At 41.0% G+C, this 21,791-nt stretch overlaps 2 protein-coding genes across 4 annotated transcripts in view; one reads left to right on the forward strand and one right to left on the reverse strand.

Annotated features, from left to right (window-relative positions):
* Nucleotides 1–16,837, forward strand: part of cbl (Cbl proto-oncogene, E3 ubiquitin protein ligase) — a 51,627-nt gene extending 34,790 nt beyond the window's left edge. Inside the window, exons 5-16 of the mRNA XM_060888569.1 lie at nt 559–680; nt 2,159–2,296; nt 3,083–3,170; nt 3,254–3,385; nt 3,485–3,706; nt 4,513–4,644; nt 4,766–5,125; nt 5,674–5,768; nt 5,872–6,033; nt 9,407–9,516; nt 9,926–10,120; nt 12,577–16,837. Of these exons, the coding sequence (XP_060744552.1) occupies nt 559–680; nt 2,159–2,296; nt 3,083–3,170; nt 3,254–3,385; nt 3,485–3,706; nt 4,513–4,644; nt 4,766–5,125; nt 5,674–5,768; nt 5,872–6,033; nt 9,407–9,516; nt 9,926–10,120; nt 12,577–12,842 (2,022 nt within the window). The 3' untranslated portion in view covers nt 12,843–16,837. The remainder of the gene's footprint in view (nt 1–558; nt 681–2,158; nt 2,297–3,082; nt 3,171–3,253; nt 3,386–3,484; nt 3,707–4,512; nt 4,645–4,765; nt 5,126–5,673; nt 5,769–5,871; nt 6,034–9,406; nt 9,517–9,925; nt 10,121–12,576) is intronic.
* Nucleotides 16,057–21,791, reverse strand: part of mcamb (melanoma cell adhesion molecule b) — a 33,830-nt gene continuing 28,095 nt past the window's right edge. For all 3 annotated transcript variants that reach the window (XM_060888573.1, XM_060888572.1, XM_060888571.1), the window contains 3 exons: nt 19,592–19,718; nt 19,318–19,432; nt 16,057–17,952 (listed from right to left, as the gene is read on the reverse strand). In XM_060888573.1, coding sequence (XP_060744556.1) covers nt 17,950–17,952; nt 19,318–19,432; nt 19,592–19,718 — 245 coding nt within the window. In that variant the 3' untranslated portion in view covers nt 16,057–17,949. The remainder of the gene's footprint in view (nt 17,953–19,317; nt 19,433–19,591; nt 19,719–21,791) is intronic.

Here is a 21,791-nt window from a genome sequence, read left to right on the forward strand (position 1 = left end):
GACCAACGTTTTGCTGAAACGTTTTCACTTGTCATGTTACTTAAGATCAAAATATCAATCATTACATGTGTTAGGTTGTGTATTCAGTAATCCATTGAATATAAAAAATGACGGCTGCCTTTCAAACATTCAACTTCGTTTAGCTCCAGCTTTGTGCAGCTTGTCTATCTATATGAAACGGGTAGTATTCAGTTCAGCCTCTTCTTATTTTCGACTGTACGAACGCTGAGGTGTTCAGCTCTGTTTTAGAAGGAGGTGGGGGGGGGGGGGGGTCTCATTGTTTCAGCCCACTTGTTGATGCGTCCGGGAAGGATTCCATCTGCTTGGCTTCTCACCTATGCTCTCATATTCATTAAATTCATTCCCATTCATTCTCTTCCATTTATATGTCCTGCTGTTACAGTCTGTATTTGTTAACATAGACCCGAGGGTTTTTAGCAGACTAACTGGCAGACCTGCTGTACAGAATGACTCATTCTCATTACCGGCTCTCTAACTGTGCTCAGTGCCGACCCTGACCGTGTGTGTGTGTGTGTGTGTGTGTGTGTGTGTGTGTAGCCGTGGTCGTCTCTGCTGCGGAACTGGAACAGCCTTGCGGTGACTCACCCAGGATACATGGCTTTTCTCACCTATGATGAGGTCAAAGCTCGCCTGCAGAAGTTCATCCACAAGCCTGGCAGGTAGTACGCCCATGACAATCCTTACCACCTACACGTCTACAGAAGAAAACAATGACACTATTATCCACACCTACTGTGTCATCATAACCTTTTTGGTCTTCCTACACTACGGCCTGTGACAACAATGGGGCAACCACGCATTGTCCTTTTCGAATAAGATGGCCCCTATATATTCACACGCAGCCATGGTCTCATCCAAATGACCATTCATTACACAAACAAGCTTAGATAATCACTCGTAACCATTTTCACACAGAACAGTGACACACAGGGACGATTCACGTTCGGTCAGAAGACCTAGTGCTCCCGGCGGATCGCAGAACAGCTTGGTACCCGAGATCAATAGATGTATTGTAAGACTCATGATGTCACACAGATTTGTTGCATATTCATTAACGAGTACTGTATATGTTTTTATAGCTTCATACAGTCTTTTTCAGAGGTATTCCCTCTGAAACCTCCAGCATAAAAAAAAAAAACTGTTAAGCATGTAATAACGCACTGTCCTGCTCTTCTTGCACAGAAAATGTGCATTTAAAAATCTTACAAAATGTCTCTCCAGGTAAAAATCCTAAAGGTTTTATTGAATATTAAAGTGGACATTATATAGCTGCTGCTGTGGTTGTTGACATAGTAGAAAAGTTGTAAGATTTTTTGTTATAATAGTATAAGAATACACAGAATGCCCTGTTTTACCTACCTCAAGCTTGCCTTGAAAATAGTCCCTGATGCTGACACAGCATTAAAAAAAAAAAGGGAAAATAGCCAAAGCCTTTATTCTACTTGTTACCTTTGCTTATGTATACACTAACCTGATCCGGGCAACGAAGGCTTGTTACAGCCAGAGGAAGAAAGGACTGGATAAGATTCACCGGGGTGTGAAATTAAGAGTTATTAAAAAATTAATGAATGTTTGATTCCGAATTTTGCTCTTTCATACATGTGAGTGAATTAGGACACATTGGAGCAGAATGTTTTGTTTGATTTCAGATGGATTTTTCTTCCAGTGTAAATCCCTGATTCAGATAAAGCAAAAAAAAAAAAAAAAAAAAAGCATAAATAAATAAATAAAACCCATGCGCACGTACACAGTCCTATCAGGGTTCTATTCACAGACAAGGATGCAGCAGCTCATTCCACTCTGAATCACCGCTCTCTCTCTTTAGTGCCCACTGTGGGAGGAAGTGGACATAAATAGTCTTGCACAGATCACATACAGGTGTTGACACTCGTTTGTTACCGGCTCATTCTCTATAACTCTTGCCATTCTACACATCCGTTTCCTGACCTCACCCCAACTGCCACAGTAGTACCAGTAGTACACTCTGGGGCTAAATGAAATTCAGCCACTTATTGTTTAATTTAATTAATGAATTTTCAACAAACATGTTGCTTTCAAAATGCTGTATTCAAAGGTTATTGTCATTAAAGCTTTAATATGGTGACGTGTCTGATCTCTGCTCTGCTCTGCACTATAGCTACATTTTCAGGCTGAGTTGCACACGTCTGGGCCAGTGGGCCATTGGCTACGTGACTGCAGATGGGAACATCCTGCAAACCATTCCCCATAATAAGCCTCTCTTCCAGGCTCTCATCGATGGCTTCCGGGAAGGATTGTAAGTGTTTTCTATATCCTGCTATAACACATTACTGTTGTGCTAGGCTTGATGGTTTGCTTCCTACTGTACTGTACCATGCAGTATATGCATTATTGCTGTTCATTTTGTTCGGATGTCTTAATTAGCTTGAAAATAAACATCCCTGCATAGGAAACAGTGTCTCAGTGGAGACTGAGGCTTTAATATGTTCCATAGTTTTTGTGAGTTATGTCTTGCTGGAGGGGTCACGGTGGCTTAGTGGTTAGCACGTTCGCCTCACACCTCCAGGGTCGGGGGTTCGATTCCCACCTCCGCCTTGTGTGTGTGGAGTTTGCATGTTCTCCCCGTGCCTCGGGGGTTTCCTCCGGGTACTCCGGTTTCCTCCTCCGGTCCAAAGACATGCATGGTAGGTTGATTGGCATCTCTGGAAAATTGTCCGTAGTGTGTGAGTGCATGAGTGAATGAGAGTGTGTGTGTGCCCTGCGATGGGTTGGCACTCCGTCCAGGGTGTATCCTGCCTTGATGCCCAATGACACCTGAGATAGGCACAGGCTCCCCGTGACCTGAGGTAGTTCGGATAAGTGGTAGAAGACGAATGAATGAATGAATGTCTTGCTGGAGCAATTAGTTGTTCTCAATGGAATTTTTCACTCAAAGTTTTTTTTTTTTTTTTTTTTATTTTATTTTATTTTTTTTTTTGCTTTGTTTTGTAGCTATTTTCTTAAAGTACTTTTTGTCCTTTGAGGTATGTTCAGATACAGAAATCTGTGCTAGATCTACCTGAATGAATGATCTGTGTTTTAGTTACCTGTTCCCTGATGGCCGTACTCAAAACCCGGACCTCACAGGGCTGTGTGAACCCTCGCCTCAAGACCATATCAAAGTCACACAGGTTAGTCTCGCTGTTACTCTCTACACACAGCTGGTTCTCTTACATACTGTTTCACAGCTTTAACACACTCTTCTGTTCAACAGGAGCAATATGAGCTCTACTGCGAAATGGGCTCGACTTTCCAGCTGTGCAAGATCTGCGCAGAGAACGATAAGGATGTGAAGATCGAGCCTTGTGGCCACCTCATGTGCACTTCTTGCCTCACTGCATGGCAGGTAAGAATGACTGCAGTAGAACTTACTGGTTAGTACCAGTCACCACATTTAAACTTTTTATCGGATGTTAATCACGGAGTCTCTTGTTCTGTGACTCAGGAATCTGAGGGCCAGGGATGCCCTTTCTGTCGCTGTGAAATCAAGGGCACCGAGCCCATTGTGGTAGACCCGTTTGACCCCAAGGACAACAGTGGAGGTTCCTATGCGGGATGCAGAGGCATGTTCGGAGCAGAGGGTGCACCTTCACCAAGCTACGATGACGACGACGACGACCGACTGGAGGACCCCCACCTCATGATGAGCAAGCTGGCTTGTACTAAAGTAAGTCTTTCTTCAAACCCTTTCACTTTGACATCATCGCCAACATCTCTGAGGGTATTCCCAACTGACTTTCACACACCTCTGATGCTGTGGCCTCCTGTTGGTAAGACATATCTGATTGCATCTGTTCTATCAGTTAGATTTAATGTTCAGTGCATCTGCTTTGCATGAAGAGGGTGGGAGAGAGAAATAATGGAAAATACATTTGTTTAACTTTGCATGCTACTTCATTTCATGCAGCATTCATTTTCCAGCCTTTATACTGCGTAATAATCCAAATGGTGACACCTGCCGTTTAACATTCTTACATAGCCAGCGCATTTCACCTTCACACGTGAAACACAAGACGACGTGAAACATGACTTTTGCCATCGTGTTTGTGATCAGAAAATTAACAGCTAAATATAAACAGCCTGTAATCCAGTTGGACCAATCTGGCAAGTGATTGAGTGCAGTGTGCCATCGCTGGTCATAAAGTGCTCCATTTTCTTTCTTCAAAATCGTTCCAACACTTTTCACAGTACATGCACAGACAGTACTGTACCTTCAGTGATGCATTGTAAAGGTCCTTTAGTATTTAATACTCCACTTACAAAGACTTTTCAGTGTTCTGTTGTTGTTAGTGCTCACATCACAAAAACCTTTAGGTTGCCTTACAATATGGCGTCATTGATCAAATTCAGAAATCCATCTGCAACAGGTTTTTGTTGAAATGATCCCTGAGTTTTTTAGTACAGTATCTAGTGTCTCATAAAGTATCACTTATAAAGTGATGATACATGAATCATTTTCTTTGTGTTGTACAGGTGGAGAGGCCTCCGTCCCCGCTGTCAATGCCACCTCAAACATCTTTGCCTCCAGTACCTCCACGTCTAGATCTCATCCCACACAGACCACCTAACCCTCCAGGGGCCTCCAGCCCTGGGGCCACATCTAAGGTAAACTCATTAACCACAGTACTGTGTATGGTTAATATCAAAGCCAGTAATCATCACAAAGCCAGAAGGTGTTTGCTCATAGTTTCTGACATCACTACCTAATGATACCATCCTATTACAGGCTTCCACACATCACAAAGACAAACCGTTGCCTCTGCCTCCAGCTCTGCGAGACTTGCCCCCTCCTCCTCCTCCAGAGCGGCCTCATTCCGCCGGAGCTGATAGCAGAATCCTGAGACGGCCACTACCCTGCACGCCTGGAGAACCGCCTCGTGATAAACCTCCCCCTACCCCTCCCAACCGAAGCATGGCTGATTGGAATCTGCGCCCGGTCCCCAAAGCTCCCTCCCAGATGCCTGCTGTAGGAGGAGAGACCCGTGGGTCACGAGAGCTCTCTAACCGCCACTCCCTTCCGCTTGCCCTGCCTTCTGCGCTTGATGGTCAGCGGAACAGCAACTCTGCCGGTGTTGAGCACCAGCTGGTGGGCTTTTTTGTATGCTTTGTACTATACTTAATACTTTTGTCAAGGGTGGAATGATCAGTGGCCTGTGCACTCAAAACATACACTACAGCTTCAAGCCAGAATTGTATTTTATTTTTTTATTTTTTTAATCTTTTTTTTTTTTTTAAATTTGATCTTTTTTGACCAGTCAGTTAAGTTTCCGTGCAACCAGAACCTGGAACTGGGTAGCATACTGGTGTTCTAGCCAACAGTTTTGTTCAAGTCAAATGCATTTTTATTGTATATCCTCTATATATAATCTGTATGCGTCGGAATGAAATGTTCCTTCATGATGGTGCAACACATGACAGTACACTAGTGCAGCGCACAAGACTGCACATAGTGCGAAAAGTGGGTGAGACAATACGTACACAGATCAGCTCAAAGCAGTGAATACACAGTACAATAGATACACAGTGCACTTATATCTAATATCCACTCTGCTTTTTAGACACTACATATTTTTGTTCAGTCTTTAATTCTCACGTGTGCCGTTTCTTACATGTGTTTATGCCTCTCTGCTGCAGTGTTTCGGTGCAACAGCTTCCAGTGGATCTGAGTACGACAACCCGAAAGTCAAGCCTTCTGCATCGGCCAATGCCATTTATGCTCTTGCTGCCAGGTATGTGTTGTGTATATTTTTGTCTCCATGTGTGTGTGTGTTTTGTTTTTTGGCTTTTTATTTGCAAGTCTAAGTACTTTTTTTTTTTTGCTTTCATTGTCAGACCCCTTCCTGCAGTGAAGCAGCATTCAGGAGAAGATGGCTGTGAAGATAATGAGGATTCGGACTACATGTCTCCCAACTCTCTGCCTGTGCTGGCCACAATGACTCCTTCACTAGGGGAAGCAGTACCCAGGCCTCACCACGCCAACACTCTTAACTCCAGGTACAGTCACAATAAAATATATACAGTCGTATACAAAAGTTTAGGAACCCCTGAAAATTTCCATGATTTTCATTTATAAATATTTGGGTGTTTGGATCAGCAATTTCATTTTGATCTATCAAATAACTGAAGGACACAGTAATATTTCAGTAGTGAAATGAGGTTTATTGGATTAACAGAAAATGCGCAATATGCATCAAAACAAAATTAGACAGGTGCATAAATTTGGGCACCCTTGCCATTTTGTTGATTTGAATACCTGTAACTACTTAGCACTGATTAATTGGAACACACAATTGGTTTGGTGGCTCATTAAGCCTTGAACTTCATAAACAGGTGAATCCAATCATGAGAGGGTATTTAAGGTGACCAATTGCAAGTTGTTGTTCTCTTTGACTCTCCTCTGAAGAGTGGCAACATGGAGGCCTTAAAAAACTCTCAAAACCTGAAAACAAAGATTGTTCAACATTGATTTAGGGGAAGGCTACAAAAAGTTATGGCAGAGATATAAGTTGTCAGTGTCCACTGTGATGAACATAGTAAGGAAATGGAAGACCACAGGCACAGTTCTTGTTAAGGCCAGAAGTGGCAGGCCACGTAAAATATTGGAGAGGCAAAGGATGGTGAGAACGGTCAAAAACAGCCCACAGACCACCTCCAAAGACCTACAACATGGTGTCACTGTACATCGTTCAACAATTCAGCGCACTTTGCAGTGAAGGTGAAGCTGTATGGGAGAGTGATGCGAAAGAAGCCTTTTCTGCACACGTCACAAACTGAGTCGCTTGAGGTTTGCAAAAGCACATGTGGACAAGTCAGCTTCATTTTGGAATAAGGTGCTGTGGAGTGATGCCACATGGCGGCAAAAGAACACAGCATTCCAAGAAAAACACTTGCTATTGGATTCCACTCAATATATCTCAGATTCTTGAGAATAATGTTGAGGAGTCAGTCACAAAGTTGTGTCAGTCACAAAGTTACGCCAGGGCTGGATATTTCAACAAGACAACGACCCCAAAAACTGCTCAAAATCTACTCGGGCATTTATGCAGAGGAACAAGTACAATGTTCTGGAATGGCCATTAGGTTTTTTTAACAGGAACCGGAACCGCGCAGAATTTTTAAGTTTCGGTTTCAAACGCGGTTCCGATGCGATGACGGGCAAAGCGCTGTGAGCAGTCACTTTAAATAGCCATGTCTTACCTCATGTATATTCATTGTTTACACTGTTTACCGTCACGCAACCAAATTAACGCAGCTTACCACAGAAATCAGTCACTCGCGCTGCTGTGCTGAGGTACACTTTGTGTTAAACACGTCTAAAAAAAACGTCTAAAGTGTGGATTCATTTCCAAAGTTAGTTTGTGAGAGAGTTAACAGAGAACTTCACTTCTACAGAGACATGCCCTAATACCGTCCTATGAAGACCCTACTTTGTGGTGGGAGAAGAGAGAAGCTTTTCCTATTCTTTACAATCTGTCCACAATGTACGTGTGTGCAAGCCTCCTCTACCCCCTCTGAGAGGGTTTTCTCCACAGCTGGAGATACAATAAGCCAGTAAAGGTCTCGTCTTCTCCCAGAGAAAGCAGATATGTTAATGTTTCTTCAGAAAAATTGCTAACTGTTTTGCTAAGTTGTAATTCTGGATGTTAAATATGATGTTGGATTTATTTAAATTTAACTTTATATGAATTGAAATGCTCTGTTAAAAATATTTAAAGAGTAATTCATAAACACAAATGGAATTTAAGTATTGTGCATTATTTTTCACATTTCTTTTATTATGGAATCGGAATCAGAACCGGGAATCGTAAGGCAGAACTGGAACCGGAATCGGAACCGGAAAATTTCTTTTGATACCCAACCCTAATGGCCATCCCAGTCCCCAGACATGAATATCACTGAACATCTGTAGGGTGATTTGAAGCGGGCTGTCCATGCTCGGCAACCATCAAACCTAACTTAACTGGAGATGTTTTATAATTAGGAATGGTACAAAATACATTCATCCAGAATCCAGACACTCATTACAGGCTATAGGAAGCGTCTAGAGGCTGTTATTTCTGCTAAAGGAGGCTCTACTAAATATTGATGTGATTTTATCTGTTGTGGTGCCCAAATTTCTGCACCTGTCTAATTTTGTTTTGATGCATATTGTGCATTTTCTGTTAATCCAATAAACCTGATTTCACTACTGAAATATTACTGTATCCTTCAGTTATTTGATAGATGAAATGAAATTGCTGATCCAAACACCCAAATATTTATAAATGAAAATCATGGAAATTGTCAGGGGTTCCTAAACTTTTGCGTGTGTGTGTGTGTGTGGAACACTTAATCATCACACAGTCAGTTAAACTTCAGTGATATCATCTGACAAGTTTAGGAAGCAGTAGTGATTGTGAGTCAGTTTCACCAGATTTGGTGCAAATGAAAGTGGCAACAGGAGCACTGGATAAGCTACAGCAAGATTTTTCCGGTGTTGGCGACAGACAATTGCGCTCTCCTTATCCTTATTCCTGAGAGATTTGTCTCTAGTTTTGTTTTGTTTTTGTAACTATTTTTAGCATGCGGCAGTTAGTTCAGCTCATCCATACTTTCTGTCACATGGAGGTTTAGTGTGTCTCTCAGCACAGTTTCAAGAGCATGGAGGAGAAATTGGGAGACGGGTTGTTACATGAAGAGAGCTGGACAGGGTCGTACATGGGCAGCAACCCAACAGCAGGGCCGCTATCTGCTCCTTTCTGTAAGAGAAAGCATTGCCAGAGCCCTGTAAAATGACCTTCATCACTACTGGTGTCAAACTGTCAGAAACCGACTCAGTGAGGGTTGCATGAGGGCCTGGCATCCTTTAGAGGGAACTGTGCTTACAGCCCAGAACAGTGCAGCTCATTAGGCAAGTGCCAGAAAATGCCAGAACTGTCAGGTCTGCCTCTGGTGCCCTGCTATCTTCACGGATGAGAGCAGATGTTACATTGCGCACGTGACAGTTGTAAAAAAAAGTCTGGAGATGCCAGACTGTTTTGGCATTGGGTCAGAGATGGTCTGGGGATGAATATCCATGGAGGGTTGCACAGAAATCCATGTGCTAGGCAACAGTGTGCTTACTGCAAACCTCAGAGGCCTTGACAGACCGTACGCTGGTGCAGTGGAAACTAGATTTAGTGGGTTGTTGATTTTGGTTTCCAGTGGCCATCGTCACATCATTTTGTACTCGTACAATGTATAAAAGTAAAGATTTTCAACTTGAATATTTTGTTCATTAACATCCAATGTGTGATTTAAGTGTTTATTTATGGAGCGTTGTGTGTACTACGTGTACGTATACGTACAGTATGTATACTTACTTTTTACCATATCTTTGGATGTCTAGGGCTTTGCTCAGTGATCTGGACCCTGAAGGCCCACAGATGTATGAAGCCATGTACAACATTCAGGCCCAGGCTCTCAGCGCCACTCTGCCTTATCAAGCCACTAATTCAGGTACATAAACACGTCCACACTGCCTGTGTGAGTAATAAAGTATAACGAAGTAAGTCACATAATTATCCACATAAGCATTTTTAAATATACAATCATCCTAGCAATTAACTCAATTATGGCCAGCAATAACCTGAAACATTTTGTAATAAGCTGTTTTTAAAAGCATCATATACGTTTATTTGATCAAATGTACATACATCACATATATTTGTCATATATTTCTATAAATCTTTCTTTACATATCCCAGTTTAGGACATTAGGGTCATAAACGAAGTGAATAAATGTTGTATGCCTGTAGATGAGTAGCCCTACATTTACAACCTCTAATCCTCCAGCAATCTTGCCCATTAAAAGGTGTTGTAGGTGCACTGAGGTAGGTTTGTATCACTTTTTCCCCTCTGTGTCCAGACTACTCCGAGTTGCCTCCATCGGTGAGCAGTAACGGGCCACATGAGGCAGATTGTGAGGACGAGGAGGAGGAGAATGGCTATGACATTCCCAAACCGCCTCTGCCAATAGGTCGACGCACACTGTCTGAAGCCAGCAGCTCATCCACGACATTTAGCCGGTTGTCTATAGACAGCGAACCTGGAACTTCAGTCTGTAAGTACATGCTGACAGATTAACACATCACGCGTCACTTTGATGCTAGGTTTATTGTAGAAATTCTACGTTTTAATAGTTCTACATTTTAGTTTGTTGTCGGAGAAATGTATCACGAACTACCGTCAGTCTAATAAATATGTGGAAGGATTTTAGGTGTCCTGTTGTGCGCGGGGCGAAGGTAGTTTGTGGGGCAATTGCTGTCCGTGTCAGTAAAGTTAAACTTTCATATATTACCACATGAAGACTGACACATTTTGATATCCATATACTGTATGTGCTTCCTTAATGTATGTGCTACTCACTCCTGCCCCATTCTGAAAGAGTTCTGATCAATTCCACCCACAAAACATTATTTCTACCAGCTCATATGTTGAATAAATTTCCACCATGATGATGCTAACCTAGATAAATCTTTTACTAAGGATGAGCGCTGTAAACACGAGCACCCGATGTGTTTTGTACTCATGTATTCACCTTGATATCTGCCTACCTGCCTACTATGAAAGACTAAAAAAAAAAAAACACTCACTTCTCATCTTTTGTCTCCGAAAAGCTGGAAGCCTCTGTGCATGTGTACTCCATTTATCACCTGTGTGTGTTTAGGATATGCCACTTATTATAAATCTGCAGTAACCTGCAAATCACTAGTGACAAAGGCAAGAGAAGTCTGTGTCCTGATAAAGCTGCTGCTAAAGCCTGGGACACTCCAGAGCATAATTCAAGGCAAATTCGTCCATCCAAATATGGAGCAGTGTTAAAATGGTTATCTACCGCTATCCAGTGGTCTAATCTGGGTAAAATCTGACCAATCTGATCTCTTAATTTTTTTTTTACACTGTACCAGATTTAACACCCCAACAACTTTTTTTTTTTTTTTGTGCATGCGACATGACCACCGGTGGATGCATTGTAGGAATAACACTTATGTTCTTGACTTTAATAATAATCATATATTTATCATATATATATATATATATATATATATATATATATATATATATATATATATATATATATATATATATATATATATATATATATATATATATAATCAATATATTATTATTATTTGTTATTATTATTAAATAATTTATTTATTTACTATTTTTATCATTTAATAATTAATTATAGACTAATAAATCTACACAGAATGGTGTGAAAATTAAAACACCCAGGAAGTTTGTGGATATAAGGTCAAGCTGACAGGAAGTCTACAGTAACTCTAATGACCACTCTTTACAAACGTGGCAAGCAGAAAAGCATTTCACTTCAACAGTTATACCATGGACAGTAGGGTTGGGAACTGAGAACCGGTTCTTATTCAGAACCGGTTCTGTTTTTCAACAGGAACCGGAACCGCGCAGAATTTTTAAGTTTCGGTTCCAAATGCGCTTCTGATGCGATGACGGGCAAAGTGCTGGGAGTGAGAGCGATTAATAAACAAGTATTGTGCATTATTTTTCACATTTCTTTTATTATGGAATCGGAATCAGAACCCGGGAATCGTAAGGCAGAACTGGAACCGGAATCGGAACCGGAAAATTTCTTTTGATACCCAACCCTAATGGACAGTCACTGATGAAATTTGTTCCGCCTCACTGATGTTTGATGTGAACATTACATGAATTCTCTGCATGATCTTATTCAGTGTGCTGCTGTAACATGAATTAGGGGCCAGTCGATGTATATACATTCATTGTCCAATTTGTTAGGAACACCTGCATGAACCCTTGTCATTCTCTACTCAGCCAATCAGGAAGCAGCATCTCAAGGCCCAAAATCACACTGATGCAAGTGTCTGATTTTGTTTATCCCTGGCCAAATTATGGCTGCGTGTAAAATAGCCGTTACAAATAACAATTCAGTGTTTGATAGCCAGGGTCTCTAAAGAGGTTGTGATGAAAACAGCAGAGCAGATGGTCTGAGAGCTCATCAGTTGCAAAAATGTTCAGAAAAGAGAACTGAAACAGCAAGTTTTTTGGGTCTGCTTTAACAAAACTGAGTATGGTTTATCTGAACAGAACTCTAATGATGATCCTGTCTTCGTCTATGAAAATGCATTGCCATGTGCATGTGTGCAAGGAAAAACACCCAACAGACTCCAGTTCATCCATGCTGGAGTGGAGTTACGGTATAACAATACAGTCTAAAGTGTTATCACCACACTGTCTGAAGTGTGTAGTCCCTTACTTCGAACCACAACACGGGTGTATTCTGGAATGGAAGGTGTGCTTTAATTTTGTCTATCAGCATGGCTCAGACAGTAATATTATTCTGTCATTCATGCTACAGCTAGAACTAATGTTCTAATATTTTGTGTTACAGTAAATAGATATGAAATCTGTCTTCATTATCCGCAGCCTCTCACGGTTTTCAGCATGAGTGAGGATTGTCTGTTTTTATCCTTCTGTTATCCTTTCACACTCGATACATTCATGTCTTCTTTCTTTCAGCGTTCGAATCTGCCGAAGCTCCCGAACGGCCTCCGAAACCCCTTCCACGACGCATCAACTCAGACCGCAGGCCGAGCCCCGTTCCCCCCGCAGCTGCGTCCAGCAACCCGCAGATCAGCAGTGAGATCGAGCTACTCATGAGCCAGGGCTACTCCCATCAGGACATCCAGAAAGCTCTGATGATCGCGCAGAACAACATTGAGATGGCCAAGAATATCCTACGCGAGTTTGTGTCTGTCCCCACCACGGCACACATTCTCACATAGCAGCTTTTCCTGATCCAGAGTCCCATCTCTCCCTCTCTATGCTCCAGGGCAGTCTTCCCATGAGTGTATGTCATTCATGTGTGAGGCACAGGCCTTATCCAGCTCCTGCATGCTGTTAGACAGCAGGAGCACCGTTCTTGAAGTCAGCCTCATGGCATTGCACATCCATTTTAGTCAAACTCAAGCAAGGACAAAAAAAAAAAGTTGTGTTTTATATAATAATTTAATTTATGAGTCCATATAGTTAATATATACACATTTAAGGATGGAGAGGTTTGGGGGCAGGTCCAGAGTGTGTGGTGTCATGTGTGTTTCATGGCAGGGGAAAGGGAGAGACTCATTAGCACTGCTGTTCTGTCATGTGGAAAACTGCAACTGAACGTTTGCTGGTGTCAAAAAAAAAATGCCTTTAGTGTTCTGGTACTTTCTTGAGGTGTGTGTGTGTGATTGTGTGTTTGTCATTTTCTAAAGTGGCAGGGCATGAGTGCCAGTCCCCACTACGACCTGTTATTAATCCGATCCAACATCACAAACCAGTGATGTTCAGACACTTCCAGATTCCCTCCCTCTCTCTCTCTCTCTCTTTCTGTGTGTCTGTAGTGCGGTTGTGTGATATCACTGGATGCTGCCAGTTCAAATTGGCTTTAACCCTCATCAGTCACTGCATTGCCTCTGCTGCTGTGTAGCATTACTGTAACTGATCTATGTTTATAAGGCAGAATTGGATATCGCAGCCTCTCGTGTACATCCCGTTACATCCGACATGGTGACAGTTTGTAAATCACGTTCAAATGCTGGTGCAGACGAAAGCTCGTATTTATGTTGTAACCTTTGTTGTGTATGTGTGTGTGTGAGAGAGTGTGTGTCATTACTCTCATGGTGAACGGCAGGCTTTTTTTTTTTTTTTAATAAGTGTGCTTTTTCTAGCGTGTTCTCTAACGGATAAGTGCATAAGAGTTGGACACAAAGTGACGCGCTTTGTGCGAAGGAAGTGTTTGCTTCTACAGTTTCTGTGTTAAATCAGGACTGAAATCGCTCTGATTTCTGTGAGATTTTGTCTGAAACTGATCATCTAAGTGAAATTATTATTATTATTATTATTATTATTATTATTATTATTACTTTTTTATTATCATTATTATTATTATTATTAATTCAGAAGTGCTTTACTGCTGCTACTCTTGTTAGTGCTAAACAATTAAGCCTTAAATGTATATTTGTGAATATTGTGTTTAACCTGTTTTAAAGTGACAGTATCTGTTCGGTTGAATTTGGTGATGTAGCATATACTTGAAATTGCGAGCAGCTTGTGTAGCTCCAGGCCCAGGCTGACTTCTGTCGTTTATTTTATTTTCATTTTCTCTTTGTGGGATCACTTTTTTTTTTCCTTTTCTTTTTCTTATTTTTCTGTCGTTTTCTCGTATTTACGGTGTTCCCGAGACGTCAAACACCCGTCAGCATCCTCACTGGAGCGTGTACGCAAATGAGTAAAAGTATGTGAACAAACACATCGTTGCAGAAAAAAAAACCTTTTACTTCGTTTTCTTCTCCGTTTCGAGGTTCACTTGTCGGCTTAATCCATACAACCTGAAGCGTTATTGGAGCTATTTCATGTTTTAGTCTCCCTAATTTTCTCAGGAATAATGTACATCCACACATGAGACTCTATCAGTATTGAACGGGAAATGAAACGTCGTAACCATATTCTTATTCAGGGCAGAAGCACTGAAAGACTACTTTGAAGTCTTGGACTAATTTGACACGTTTCTTAGCGACGACGGCTTTCCTCGGATCTCCTCGGATGTGCTCGGAAATTGGACGCGCCCTCGGACACACACCGAGGTTGTGTGCGCGCGCGTGTGCGTGTGTTATATACAGTGAAATGGCTAAATTGCTATCTAATGAAGCCCTGGAGGATTTTCATGCGCATCTGTACATGCTCGTTTAATTCTACTCCGTATTTTCCCCTTCGAAATATTGCACTGGCATAGCAGGTACTTCCACAATATGAAGCTTGTAGGTACAACCTTTGTTCACCAGAAAGTAACATGATCTAGCAGGTATTCTTTCTGACATGGCAAGCAGGTGAGGATTCATAGTTCAGTATTTTTTATTTTTTTTTCGTTTGCACCATGTGAAGTAGTGAAGCTTTGTTTTCAGATCAGAGCTATTTTTATTCTAATTACTGTATTTCTGTCTGTATTGTATATCGTGTGTGTGTGTGTGCGTGCGTGTGCGCGCGCCTGTGCGTGTGTTTGTGTATTGCAAGATTTCACAATATACCAATTTGTGCTCCGATACTGTCACTTTAAAATCAAGCGTATTAAGTTACTTATGTATAGACTACGTGGAAACGGCTATGTCTGATTTCATTTTGCATTCCTGTACATGTCAGAATTTTATTTTTTTCCGTTTTTACTGATGTGAATAATACTGTGAGCAGTGCCATATGTCAAGAAATATCCTAAATGATGTTCTGCTGCCCAGAATAAGGCCTTGTGAATGAGTGAACGTGTCCTGGTGTAAGTGATCTGAGTTGTTTGTTTGTTTTCATCACACTGCCCCTTTTGCTTAAAGGCTGAAGGGGACAAGTGCTTTTGCAGTGATGTAATGCCTGACGAGTAGCTGTAGACTGGACAGTCCAATTTTGACCACGTGAGGGCAGGATTTCTCCATTTTACAAGCGTTTCAAGGGTTTGTTTTTGTTTTGTTTTTTTCTTCGGTTTTCTCCCCCTAATCCTCCCCTTCTTCTCGTATCATTTGGACGTATGCACAGTTCTATACTGTCAAATAAAACGAATAGAAACAAAGCTACTGTCCCCAGTCTCTAATTTTCGGCACTAATCTGGTACAGAGGCTGGTACAGACGTCCACCTGCTGCAGTATAAGTAATCTTTGCATCCTAACACAGTTTCCGGTCAATTGTTTGTTTATTTTTTGAATGAGTCAGTGTTAAAACGTACAATTACACTTGTGCATGTCATTATTGTGCATTAATGAGAGAGAGAGAGAGAGAGCGCAAGAGCACAAAGGCTCTGAGATTTGTTTCACCTTTGCGATCATCATATACATGATCCACACCGCCGTCTTCCTCAGTGCCATGATCCTCTACATCTGCTAGTGTGTGAGCTTCAGAAACATTTCTCTCTTTAGTGTTTAACACTCCTTTATATTAGGTTTGATCTCGCTAAGATAAATTGGTTGCACAAGTTCATTTAAGTTTTTGTTGTATTTTATTCAGGTCAAAGCCAAATAAGTTTGGATATGTTGTAGGAAAATACAGACATTTTTATTGTACACACATACATGCAGTATTGGGCAAACAAATATACACATTTAGAGATAGTAATGAGTAATAGTAAGAAATGAACTACAGGTAAAACTCGATTATTTGCAGAGCTGGAAAACTGGAAAGCATTCAAGTGCAAATGAAATAGGACACGTTCCCTCTCCTAATCGCTGGTGTGTTGTTTCCTTTTGTCAAGAAAGAAAGACTAATAATATTTATTAATGTTGATGTACTCCAACCCAGAGATCCTCCCTTCATAATAAAGTCACAGATTTTGAATTTCTATGTTATTAAAGCCATTTTGAAAGAATACTAGAGTTGATCTTATGTTTTGTATTTTAATTGCACCTTTTTTTTTTGTTTGTTTGTTTTCTTTTAGTTTTTCCCTCCAGAAGTTTTCACCCAGACTTTGTTTCGGTGATCAATGAACAGAAAGGAAACCATTTTTAAAGGACAATGTTTTTAATCACTTGAAGGGGAAAGAGGGGGTTTAAGGTCAAACATCAATTCAGTAATAAGGCACGGATTGTACTTGCGATGTACACAAAAAAAATGAGATGATATTTTGAGATTATTTGCACTTGAGCTGTTTACAAAACTGGTATTTGTAATATGTTGTGCCTTTGGTTATGCTTTTACTTTGGCAAAGAATAAAGTGTAAACTAGTTGTGCCCTTTTGCTTAATTTTTAACTAAAAATAAGAAAAGTTATGAAACTAAATGGCCAACCTTGTTTGTTGGCCAAAATTACAATTCATAAATTCAGTATAAAAAAACAACAGCTCATGAACATCAGAAAGAAACTTATAAGGGCCTCAGCATATTAATTATATGCTGAATTCATATACACAGTCGACTTTATTAGGAACGCCTGTACACCTGCTTACTTAAGCAGATATTTAATGTACTGTGTATTAGTGTCATGTTGCAGCAGCACAGTACATAAAACCATGCAGGTACAGGCCAAGCGCTTCAGTTAACGCTCATATCCCAAATCAAAATGAAGAAAAAAAAAGTCTGATCTCTGCTTATATCTGTGGCATGGATGCTGCTGCCAGATAGGCTGGTTATATAACTGAGCAGGTGTACAGATGTTCCTAATAAAGTGGACAGTGTGTATTCCTCTTAGCAGGTCAGATTATGCATATATAGTATATTCATATTTCGTTGTGAAAGTTTTCCTTTGAGCATAAACCATGTACATAGTTTTATAAAGACTAGATTTAAAAAAAAAAAAAAAAAAAAATGTTGATAGAACAGATTTTTTTCTCAGTGATGAAGTATTGTTGGAGGCAGCAGGTGAAGCATTTACAGTGTTGGATCAGCACAGCAGTGAACGGCAGCTTTGAGCTTCAGTGCACAGACTACAGTGAGGCAGCAGTGAGAGCGATTTAAACAGACAAAACAAAGACTCGGACACTTAACGGTGGACCGTTCGGCCGAGGTCTGTCACCCGAATCTTAGTTGAGCACAATGAGGACTTCATTCGGTCGCACAAACACCTTAGGTTTTGTCAAAATGATTATAAATAACTACATATGTACATTATTTTATATATACATGATGTAGAACCTAGAAAGCAGACTGTTCTTAATGGACAGTGAGGCCTGTTTAAAAAGGGAAAAGAAAGAGGTTTAAATTTGTAGAGGCAGAAGTGAGTTGGTGGACCTGACACAGGATCGTGTTCCAGCTCACGGGAGGATTCGACGTTGTAGTCCTGTAGAGGGGAAACGTTCAGGGACTCATCCTGAAAGAGCTGAGAGAGCGTAGTAACATGGGAGACTGCAAGCGGCTCGTCTTCTCTGCTTATCCGTTCGCCTCACTGCAGATGAGTCCAAAGTAGCAACATTAGAAATCAGCTCATTTATTTCTTTTGGACTGTAATTGAATCATGTGAGCGGGCAAAGAGAGTACTGGAACATTTTGTGGGACAAACAGTACAGAACTGTTTTCTAAATTTACAGTGTCATTTGATGGTTACCGTAGCGCTATTCTCGATTGTGATTGGTTGGATGATGTCAGAATTACACTATCAGAAATAAAGATGCTTAACTGTTGTTATGGTTTTACTACTAAGGCCCCATTTTAATTTCGAATAATTTAAGGTACATATTTGACCCTTACATACCAGTGTAGAGATACACAATATATAGAAAAAATGCAACCACTCCAGCAACAAGAAAAGGTAGCTGTAGTTTTGGAACCATTATTTCACTTGCTGGTTGTAAGGTTCATTAATGCAACGGTTCTCATACGCATTAATTTCTACAGAAACAACCCACTGAGCTGGATAGAGGACACTAACATCATTTTTGACAAATAGATTTAAACTTAACAAATAATATCATATAATCACTGCTGTAGTTAAACTTCCAGTAATGTTTATTTAGAATCTATTGAAGGGGAAGATACCTCAGTGCTTTAAAATGGCAGAGGCAAATCTCTCTTCTTTTTGTGGCTTGAGTTTAATTAGTGTAATGCTGCATTCACACATACAGGGACTTGCAGGGACCAAGCAGCTGGAGATCATTTGCTTACAGTAAGAGCTGGTGACTTCTGGAGACATGAGCTATGGCTACTATATGTGACTAGATGTGGGTCTCCAGGGATGTGACAAAGCTGAGTAACGTTATGCTAATACGGCGTGACATGGTGCAGTGACTACCGATGGCGGTTAAGACAGTAGACACACTGTTTCTTCTTCCTCCTGGGTGACATGATGCAGATACTGTATACACTGCTGAATTTATATACAAACACAAAATCTTACTAGAGTATGTTTCATTTTAGCATCAGGAAAACTGTTGAGTTCAAATTTAATGAAAATATTTCCAGCCAATGAAAAACCTTATTACTACGGCAACCGGCAGTAGGAACACCAACTTGTGACCTCACAGTACAGCAACTGGTGACTTGCAGCAATAAAATACAAGCTTTTTGTCGCTCATTAATTTTATGAGCGGCTGATAAGTATATTGACGTACACTGTGTGCTTGAATAATGATCAAATGAATGACAGGAACCATGTAATATGTAATTATATTTGGCTAATAAGTATGAAGAAATAAACAAAAATGTCTGATAAAAGGAAAGTTCTCTGGTATAAATTAAATAATAGACACTTTTTGTGGTTATGAGGAGAAAAATAAACTCTTAGCATGTTTTTAAATGTTTTTGGACTACCAACCTGGTCTCTGGAAGTCTTTCTATCTCCATTGACTCCTTGTAGAAGCACTGCTTCCTCCGATTTGCTGCTCTTCATCTCCACAACGATGTCGTCGCTACTGGCCTTTTCCTTAGTGCTGAGGAGACACACAGTGAGAGCTTCATACTACAGACCTTCATACTACATTTCTCATTTGGAACAGGTTGTATAGGATAGCATGATGGATCAGAGTGTGTATTTCTATGCATTTTTCAGCAACAAATTAAGCAGCTCATTTAAGACAAAGAAAACCTACAGATCTTGTTTCCCTGAGCGTCCGCATGCGATCTTGCCCTTCTTGTACATGAAGTACAGCACGCTGCCCAAGACGGCCAGCAGCAGGATGAAAATGATGATGATTGCAATGATGTATCCATTTCCCCCTGGTGGTAGCAATAAGAAAGTGCAGACAGCATTTACAAGCTTCCTGTAACATTTTACATTGAGGTCCCACACCAAAGATCCTAACCAGAAAGTGTATAGTTCTGTCAGGAAGATTCTCTTGTGGTCTAAAACATCTGTTACAAAAATGCTGCCTCCTGAGAACATTTACATTTACCCTTACCCAGAGCAAGTACATTTATTTAATTTATACAACTGACTAGATGAGGAGGTTTAAGGGCCTTGCTCAAGGGCCCCACTGTGGTAATTTGAGATCCTGGGATCTGATCAGTAGTACAGTGTCTTAACCACTGATTTTCCTTCCATAAATGTTCAAAAAGATTCATACAGAGAGCTTCACCTAATGATGATTACGTGTTCATCTTTGTGAAATAACACTTTTTCAGGGGGCTCAGATGATGTGGTGCAGGTGTGTCCAGTCTTATCCACGAATAGCCGGTTGTATGTGTGCAGGTTTTTATTCCAATCAAGCTCGAGCCTCACCTGATTCCACAGTTGATCTTGGCTTTCATTGGACTCTGGTGTGGCTTCTGCTTGATCTGAATAAAAGCCTGATCCTACAACGGTCCTTTCCGAATAAGACTAAACACCCCCAATGTCAATCATCAGCCTCTGAGTGTCAACAAGCTGATGGTATAAAACCAGGATGTATTAAAACAAGAACCTTTAATCTTAACCATAAATTGTTGGAATCCGAGCCTGTCCGAGTTGTGCTCTTAAAGAACATGAATCCACACCTTCAGACAGAAGAATTCTACAGCGCTGTGGCGTACCAAGCTTGAGTACATAGATAGTGTTAGAGCAAGAACATCACCAGACTTGGATTCTGAGCAGAAGAAGTACTACAGTTTGGTCTTCTACTGGTAACTTCTGTTTAAAAGGTTTTAACTTAAAACATAAATGATGCCTAGGATTGTGCAGATGCCTCTTTGAGATGAGGCCAACCATGTGAGGATACTGAGGCATCTAGAGATGTACCAGCTCCAGTTGGACTCCAAGTATTCAGACATTCTAAGAGGAGATGCTAACTACATGTGGTCTTTGAGGACAACATCCTCCTCATCAATATACAATTGTCAGACTGTATATTTATAATCACACTCTCTAGTGCAGGGGTCACCAACGCGGTACCCGCGGGCACCTGGTCGCCCGCAAGGAGCACTTAAGGCGCCCGCGAGGCACGTTCTAAAATAGCACTGGTCAAAATATAGCTCCGCCTAAAAAAAATTTTTCTTGCTGTAGTTTTTGAATAAAAAACGCTTGCATTAACGTAGATTTTAAAATGTCGATATTTAATTTCATTTTATTTAATAAATAAAAAATTAAAACAAAAATGTTTTATGTATATAACGAACTCTGGCCTTTTCTGAAGTCAAATGTCAATATTGCGCGCACGTCACGTCCGACTCCTGACACAAGGAAGTGGTGCAGCAACAATGAGGAGTTAGTTGTGATTTACCCCCCAAAAAATGGCAGAAAAGCGACAGAAAACATACCATTTTCACAGTGTTTGGGAGGAAGAGTTCTTTTTTATGTCAGTCAAAGAAAAGTGTGTGTGTCTCATTTGCGGGACGACTGTTGCGACGGCAAAGCGGCACAATGTGGCGAGACACTTCAGTCTGCGTCACGAAAGTTTCAATACTAACTACCCACCCGGCGGCGCATTAAGGACACAAAAAGCCGTTACAAATCCTTTCATGCAAGTGAACATGACATGCACTGCTGAGCAACTACGTGCTCCACTCCACACCAGCGCCATCACCAGGAAAGCCCAGCAGCGTCTCTACTTCCTACGAAGGCTGAGGAAGGCACATCTCCCTCCCCCCATCCTGACCATGTTCTACAGAGGGACCATTGAGAGCATCCTGAGCAGCTGCATCACTGTCTGGTTCGGGAACTGCACCATCTCAGAACGCAAGACCCTTCAGCGGATTGTGAGGACAGCGGAGAAGATCATTGCTGTCTCTCTCCCCTCTATCACAGACACTTACACCACACGCTGCATCCGCAAAGCCAACAGCATTGTGGATGACCCCACACACCCCTCACACACA

This window comes from Tachysurus vachellii, chromosome 15 (genome assembly GCF_030014155.1).
Source record: "Tachysurus vachellii isolate PV-2020 chromosome 15, HZAU_Pvac_v1, whole genome shotgun sequence".
Lineage (NCBI taxonomy): Eukaryota > Metazoa > Chordata > Actinopteri > Siluriformes > Bagridae > Tachysurus > Tachysurus vachellii.